This window comes from Triticum dicoccoides, chromosome 3B, assembly GCF_002162155.2.
Source record: "Triticum dicoccoides isolate Atlit2015 ecotype Zavitan chromosome 3B, WEW_v2.0, whole genome shotgun sequence".
In the NCBI taxonomy this organism is placed as follows: Eukaryota; Viridiplantae; Streptophyta; class Magnoliopsida; order Poales; family Poaceae; genus Triticum; species Triticum dicoccoides.
In genome coordinates this window covers 842,646,735-842,655,241 of record NC_041385.1, presented here as the reverse complement: position 1 = coordinate 842,655,241, position 8,507 = coordinate 842,646,735, and the positions used below count along the sequence as shown (strand labels likewise).

The 8,507-nt window shown below is 52.0% G+C and overlaps 1 protein-coding gene across 1 annotated transcript; it reads right to left on the bottom strand.

Annotated features, from left to right (window-relative positions):
- Positions 1–342: 342 nt before the first annotated feature.
- Positions 343–1,635, bottom strand: LOC119282610 (putrescine hydroxycinnamoyltransferase 1-like). The gene has a single exon (XM_037562779.1). The coding sequence runs from the start codon at positions 1,633–1,635 to the stop codon at positions 343–345; it is 1,293 nt and encodes a 430-aa protein (XP_037418676.1).
- Positions 1,636–8,507: the final 6,872 nt, after the last annotated feature.

Here is an 8,507-nt window from a genome sequence, read left to right as displayed (position 1 = left end):
GTTGCTGCTCTGGTGCATTGGTCCTGTGGGACGTTAGCATGATGACTTTCCGACTGTTCACAAAAACAAGGTTTGCCCGCCTCCTACGAGGGAGGAGCGCTGACGGCGGCGTGTCTTCGGCTCACTCAAGTGTTTATAGTGTTGCCGCTAGGTGGTCTACGGACCTTATTGTAATTTTTTATTACCTGATTGAAAGTTTCTCACGCCAAAAAAAGATACTGACACAATACAAGAGACTGAGTGGGTCCCAAACGTTAGTTCCAAAAATACCATCGTGGTGGCAGTGGAGGTGTTTGATAACTTGACAGGGCGAAAGACTCTGATGTCAGGCGGCGCATGGAGCTAGAACCGGGCGTACAGTAGGCGCTGGAAGTCGTTGAGGATCGCGGCCTCCGTACATATGAGGACGCGCACGCTGCCGTCCCCCTTCCCGCTGTTCATCAGATGGACGAACCCGGCGCGCTCCGACACGGCGCGCAGCATTACCAGCGGCTTCCCCCACCCGAAGTCCACGTCGTACACCGGCATGCCAAGCCAGCTGATCACCCGCAGTTCCGTGTCTGGCATGCGCCCCGGCGCCGGCTCGGTGAGCTCGAAGTAGTCTATCGCCGAGCGCACTAGCTCGTCGTCCATCCGACGGACGGCGCTGCTGATCTGGCCGGCCACGAACGCCAGGTCCTCCGACTCCGAGGAGGTGACGTCTCGCACCTTGCCAGCCGCGCCAAGCCAGATGAACCCGTTGCCGCAGTAGCCAGGCGGGAGAGGTGGCCTCATGCTGCGCCGGACGCTGGCCGGGAAGGTGAGGCGGGTGGTGGCGTCCGGTGGCAGCCGGCGGGCGACGCAGACATACCGCCACACGTGGGCACTCAGGGCGCAGAACGTGCTCACGCGGCCGCCGTCACCGCCGACGCACGCACGCTTGAGAGTGGTGACCTGGTCCTTGGAGAAGACGAAAGCCTGGGTGACTACGGTCTCCGACGGCTCCACGGATAGGTTCAGCTTGGGGCAGAAGACCGAGAAGGCGTCGGGGTGGACCAAGGGTGGGGAGCGCGCGCGGAGGAGGGTCCGGTCGTGGAACGGGAGCTCTAACGCCGCCACGCCGCCGCCCCTGGAGAAGGCAGACCACGTCTGCAAGAAGTGGAACGCGCTGATGGCGTCGACAGCCGCGTGGTGCAGCGCCGTCCATAACGCCACCCCGCCACACTTCAAGAAGGTCACCTGGACAGCGCACAAGACGGACGGCGAGTGGTCTTCGACGCGGGGAACAAAGAGCGCCCTCAGCTCCGGCGACGACAAGAAGCTGCAGAAGTCGTCGATGGTGAGGTCCGAGCGAGCGACGACGAAGAGCGCGCCCTGGCCGGTGCAGTCAATCTCTGCCCGGCCGTTGCCGTCCATGCCGAGACGGCCGGCCAGGGGGTAGAAAGCAACGAGTGCCTTGGCCATCGCCGCCTTGAGCCTGGCCACGTCGAAGAAGTCACCGGGTTCGGAGCGGTACGGGTAGAAGTAGACGGCGGGGGTGTGGCCTCTGTTGACCAGCATGAGGTCGAGCGGGGAGAGCCACATGCCTCTCCTGGGCGTCTCCTGGCAGGGTGCCACCATGCACGACTCCACCACCTCCACCTCGTCCACACCCATTTTCGTCGCTTTCTTCGTAGAAAGCACCGCGCCCATTTTTCTCCTGCTGTCTGAGCTGAGAGGTTGAGTGAAGAGACAGATGTTGTTGTTGGCTAAGCAGACCTCAAACCTTCTTTCTTGATTAGCGATGGCGACTACAGTGTGTGACCTAGCTTTTTGCATCTTGTTGTCCATGTACTTCATGACTCTTTCACAATAACGTGTATTCGGGTTGTTCGAGATATGCTGCTCTTCTTTTTGACGTCTATCTTTGAAATACTTCACGGTGCCATAGAAAATACCCTCAACGATGGCTGTAAGTGGCAATGCCCGGTTTCCTCTGAGGACAAACTTGTATGTTTCCGCGAGGATCATTGTCATGACACCGTACCTTCCTCCATGTGTGTCATGTAGCAAAGACCACCTCTCCAGAGGCTCATGCTCTATCCACTGTTGGAAGGTTTTAATCGACCTCCCAAGCCTTCTCCTAGTACCAGGTGGGTCAATGCCTGGTAGGTCTCATAGCCCAACAGGCTCCTCCTCCATGACCGATGTTCCTGTTGCCAACTGTGCAGCTACTGCTTCAACATGTGCCCCCACCACTGCATCTCTTGCAGGTTTCCTGTCCCTAACGTGTCTCTGCATGCACACATTAAGAGTATCATGTATCAAATTGTACTTCCATAACTGGTTCTTCTTGTAGAGTTTTTTGAACAGATTCATCACGCTCTTATTTCTGAACTGCAAGAAGAAATTAGCCCCCAGATGGCACATGCACCAACGGTTCTGCAAGTCTTGCCATGGAGCTTGTTCCTCATGGCATGGGTTTGTCAGTGTCCTTATCGCACTGAGTATACCTGAATGCCTATCATGAACGATGCACACATTGGGCTTCACCTTCACAACTAATATTTTCAACTGCCTGTAGAACCATGTCCAACTTTAAATGTTCTCACTCTCCACAAAAGCAAATGCGAGTGGGACAACTTGATTTTGGCCGTCTTGACCTATGGCTATTAGGATCTGACCCTTGTACTTGCCAGTGAGAAAAGTAAATTCAACACATATCACCGGTCGGCAATGCCTAAAAGCTTTGATGCATACACCAAAAGAGAAGAAGAGACGATGCAGCACCCTCATAGTTGGGAACTCTGGCATGACGAGGTCTTGGATATCAATATAGGTGCTTGGATTCTGCTGCTGCAGTGTGTGGAGGATCTTGACAACAAAGTCATATGCATCAAAATAAGAAGCAAATCTCCTCTCAAGCACCACATGTTTAGCCCTCCAAGCCTTGCCATAAGAAGTTCTATACTTGAATCTTGCAAAGACGTTTGTCTGGATTGCCCTCACTTCCATAGCTTTGCCCTGCACTATCTCATTGTAAAACAACCACGCAATAAGCATGGATGAAAGGTTGGCATGATCTTGAGGGATGCAGGGAATAAGACAAGTGTGATTAACTAAGTCACTGATGACCCAACGTGTGCCATACTTCGGGATATAGCCATGCACCCTGGCGGCACAATCTGCGTACTTGCATACCATTGTCAGGTATTTTTGACTTGACACCTGAGTTGTGAAAACCCTCTGCGTGGACATTACCCAATTAATTATTGCATTCTTCAGAGCTTGCTTGTCGGGATACATAGGACCCACGCAACATTGTTTTCGTGATATTGCAGGAAGAATCATGTCCATTGTTCACTGTCAATGCAGATGAGAAGTCATGATTCCATATTGCAGGATTCGGGACCTCCTCTGCATTTTCTTCTTCATCTGACTCGTCAGAATCATCGCGATGACCCCTATCAACATCGGTGTCTTCTTCTTCCATCTGGTCCTGCATGTGCCCATCTACCTCGTCAGCCTCCACCTCTCCACTATAATCACCATCGGCATTTCCTCCTTCTACCTCAATACTCTGCCCTGGTACGTAACCATCAACATTTCCTCCTTCTATCAGACTGCTCTGTCCTGGTTCGTAACCATCATCTCCAGCATTTGACATAGATAACTGCCTCCCTCCACTGCTCTGCCCATGATCGTAGCCACCCTCGCATTCATGTGCAGTGACCTCCTTCACGACGGGAAGCACTAAGGCAACAAGATTGCATCACCTGTGTTCACAACCTTGTAACCACCGCACCCAATTAGAGTCTCGCTCTATTGCCCCCAAATAAAAGTAAATTATTGAACTTGATCGTGTCCACAATGCATGAACATCGACGGTGTGTGTTTTCGTATGCCGCAATCCATTCTTTCAACTGACTGACAGACTATGTTTGAGGTGCTCTCATTGGCACCTCTATGTGAGTAAATTCACTCAGATCAGCTCCCATCTCAGTTGTTTGGACAGTACCAGGACCGTAGTAAAATATGAACTTCACTACATCATTAGACATCTCGGCTCACCTAATTTTTTTTCAACAACGAAAGACAAGTATTAAGCAACAACTTAAAATATCCCCACTACTAAATATTACGGAATATTAACGGAGCAACTAATACAATTCAGACACCTACAAGTATATTACGAATATTTGCCGGAGCAACTACAAATAGTGACAGATTTAAATATTTCACATCTACATATATTACGGATATTAACGGAGCACCTCCAAATATTGACATACCTAAATATTTGACATCCACATACAGTGCAGAATCTTACCGGAGCAACGACAAATTTGCACACAACTAATTAGTTGACATCTAAATATATTTACGTATACTACCAGAGCAAATATCAATAATCGCACACCTAATTTATTTCACATCCAAACATATTAACGAATTCTACTGGAGTAACTTCGAAACATAAAATGTTTGTTGAAATATACCCTTGAAGCGTGCGTGCGAACGACGAACGGCGGCCTTCAATCACTGGAACTGGAGTCGGAAACTCCACCAAACTGCCGGAGCTTCACTCCACCACACGGCCGCAGCTTCACCACCACCACCTCCACCTCCACTGCCCCCACAACCTCCACTAATGAGCTGAAATAAAGCTCCAACAAAATGCTCACCATGACCACCACGAGCTACCCAATCAGTAGATCGAAGTCTCTTTTGGCTACCCTAACTATGTAGAATCCATTCACGGTGCCAAATCCGCAAAAAACTGGGTCATTTTGGTGTACAAAATTGGATCTATTTCGTGTAAGAGAGAGGAGGAAGGAAGAACAGAGAGAGGTGTTGCGTGGTGGGAGAAACGAGGAGAAAGGAGAAGGAGAAAGGAGAGGAAGAGGCCAGGCAATGCGGGGACCGCTCCCTGTCGGCCAGCAGCTGATCGATCGGTCGGCAGTAGGCTGTCTGGGGCGCCCGTGACCCAGCTGCGCCGACAGCGCCCAGCGCGACGTGGTCTGGCCAATAGTCGGCTTGCACATGGCCGATGGGCCAGCTGTCGGCCCGATGTTGGTTGACAAGGCCGAGTCGGCCAGCTGCTAGCTGACTAGGCTTAGTCGTCCTGCTGCGGGCCGACGATATATTATTTTTGAAAATTATTTATCGGGCGTTATATTTATGCAAATTAATAAAAAAATATACTATTAAAAAAAAGCCTGGAACTTGGTGACTAACCCATGGCCATGGGAACATTTGCTAATATACTAAGATAATACGTCCTCCTTCACAAGAAAAGATCCCAAGTTTTCCTCTTCCTCTCGCCGGCGCCGCATGTGGTCTGCCCCATCCCCGTTGACCTTTGGGCCATGTAGGTGCAGAGATCCTCGGGCCTCTACCGGCGCGAAGGACCCCATTCTAGTTATTTTTAAGTTCAGTGTCTTGGTTGGGGCTGTGTGGCACCGGTGATGTCTCTCAGAGGGAATAATATCTTCCACGTTTTATCCCTATCCCAATGATGTGTCTAGCATCGTCGGAGGACATGTGGAGGAGTGTCTCCGTCCGAACTTCTGAATTCAGTTGGTGCTGGTCTTTGATGGATGTACTTGGATGTCGTCTTCGTTCTTCATCGTTTGGGTGTTTATAGATTTGATGCTTCGAATCTACGATTTTCTTTATTAGCGATGGTTGCTGCCCTGGTGCACTGGTCCTGTGGGACGTTAGCATGATGACTTTCTGACTGTTCACAAAAACAAGGTTTTCCCGCCTCCTACGAGGGAGGAGCGCTGACGGCGGCGTGTCTTCGGCTCACTCAAGTGTTTATAGTGTTGTCGCTAGGTGGTCCACGGACCTTGTTGTAATTTTTTATTACCTGATTGAAAGTTTCTCACGCCAAAAAAAACATACTGACACAATACAAGAGACTGACGTGGGTCCCAAACGTAAGTTCCAAAAATACCATTGTGGTGGCAGTGGAGGTGTTTGATAACTTGACAAGGCGAAAGGCCCAATCCGTACTCTGATGTCAGGCGGCGCATGGAGCTAGAACCGGGCGTACAGTAGGCGCTGGAAGTCGTTGAGGATCGCGGCCTCCGTACACATGAGGACGCGCACGCTGCCGTCCCCCTTCCCGCTGTCCATCAGATAGACGAACCCGGCGCGCTCCGACACGGCGCGCAGCATCGCCAGGCCATGTCGTACACCGGCATGCCAAGCCAGCTGATCACCCGCAGTTCCGTGTCTGGCATGCGCCCCGGCGCCGGCTCGGTGAGCTCGAAGTAGTCTATCGCCGAGCGCACTAGCTCGTCGTCCATCCGACGGACGGCGCTGCTGATCTGGCCGGCCACGAACGCCAGGTCCTCCGACTCCGAGGAGGTGACGTCTCGCACCTTGCCAGCCGCGCCAAGCCAGATGATCCCGTTGCCGCATTAGCCAGGCGGGAGAGGTGGCCTCATGCTGCGCCGGACGCTGGCCGGGGAGGTGAGGCGGGTGGTGGCGTCCGGTGGCCTGTCAAATATACTTTTTTATATATAATAGATTCCGATCGCAAACGTGCACGTGACTGAAATTTTGATTTGGTTCAGTCAATTTGGCCTGGATCAGTTTGAAGCGTTAGATGCAAAATGTACGGCACAGATTATGCCTTCTTCCTCCATGTGTTTTCCAGATCGCATCTTCCTCCTCCCACAGACTGCAGCCACCGGCCGGGCCGCCTGCTGCCGCTGCCCGCGACCGCCCTCCCTTCAACCTCCCCCGACCGCCGGTCTTGTCGCCACCCAGGGCCATCCCTCTAGCCCGCCCGCGTCCATTTTTTTCTTTGGTGAAGCCCCGCCACCGCCCGGACCCTGAACCCTAAGATAGATAATGGGGTGATGACGGCGAGCCCCTTCCGTCTCTCCGGCGAGGCCCTTCCTTCTCCTTCCTTCATTCAAAATCGACTGACCCGAATTCGAAATTCAGCTGACTCATATGTAGCTAAACTGTTCTCTGTAAGGACAACTCTAACCAATCACCAATCCTTTATCCGGCGTTAAAGGAGAATAAATTAGGCTTTCCTTCCTAATGCCGCACCTAGCCGACTCCTTAAACCTCATAAGGGATGATAAATTATCCTCCATCACCGAAAAACTCCTAATCTTCCTAAATATACCTGAGCCGCGCTCGGCTAAGGAAAAATCCCGCCTCCTCTGTCCCGCCACAGTAGCAGCCACACAACACCCCCCCTCCCCCCGCGCGCGCACCGCCAATGACCAGCCCGACCACCGGAATAGAGAGCCATGACCACCACAACCAGCTTGTCGCCGCCGGAAACCACCCCACACCGAAGAAGAGATCGGGAATAAGAAAATCAAGCGAGTTCTAGCTCCGGCCGCAGCAGAGGCAAAGGCTGCCGGGGTGGCAAGCGCCACTCCGGCGCCAGAGTGCCGCTCCCAACGGTGCCAAAAGAGATTGAAAGCCGATGACAGCGGCATTTGGCCTACCCAAGGAGGTCACGAGGAAGAAGAAGATAAAGTCAACTCCGACGCCCCGTCCAATGCCAACGGCATATGTAGCCTTCGGCGACAACCACGGGCACTACTCCGGCTCGTCCAATGGCGGCAGCCGGCAAGAAAGGTCGCGGCCGCCAAGTGCTCGATAAAATGCCTACAAGGTAAAAAGAAACATCTTCAACATTTCGTCCGATCGGTGATTGTTGGTAGCCGGTGATGATGTAGTTTATTGTTTCATTGTCGTAGTGCGGAGATGAACACGGCCAAGTTCTTAGCATCTTTGTTGTCGTCGGCCACGACGGGACTTGATCAGCTCAACTACGACTCCATTTGGCATCATTCGAAGGCGGCCCAAGACATTGACCGAGAGGAGGTGGCCGGGAAGGAGGAGGCATGTCGTGGAATAGTCACGGCAGATGTCCTAGCGAAAGGACTTAATCGTGGAGCCATCGCAACTAGGTTAGCTTAAAGGGGTTAAACGGGACAAAGGACACATGAGTTTATACTGGTTCGGCCCCTTGCGGTGAAGGTAAAGGCCTAATCCAGTTTGAGATGGTATTGCTTATGTCTCGATTACCAGGGAGCGAATCTGCTTGACCTAGCTTTCGGTCTGTTGTTTCTTGCCCTGAATCGCCGCCGGGTCGTCTCTTTATATACACAGGTCGACGCCCAGCGGCTCACGTAGTCCCGACCGGCTCATAGACAACTTGTCCGGCTCGGTCACTACCTATACATGCCTTATAATACAAGTCTTACACATATGGTTGTTTATTCTACGGGCCTTAAGTCGCCTTTTGGGTCTTGGGCCCTTATCTTGAACCGCCATCTTCAATATCCTCATGGGCTTCATACGATGAAACGCCATAGGTATAACCCGACCCCTTTAGGCAGGTCATACCTAATAATTATATCCCCAACATTAGGCCCCGGGTTGATTTGAACTGGTTCATGTCAATCTTCAACACTTAGAAAAAGTCCTCTCTTCTTTATCTGTGTGAGAATTCATAACCCGTCATGACGTCATCTCCTGGACTTGTGATAACCCGCCATGACGTCACC

Bases quoted from the DNA above. Each gene is read 5' to 3' on its own strand.
- LOC119282610 (XM_037562779.1), bottom strand. From the start codon at position 1,635: ATGGGTGTGGACGAGGTGGAGGTGGTGGAGTCGTGCATGGTGGCACCC.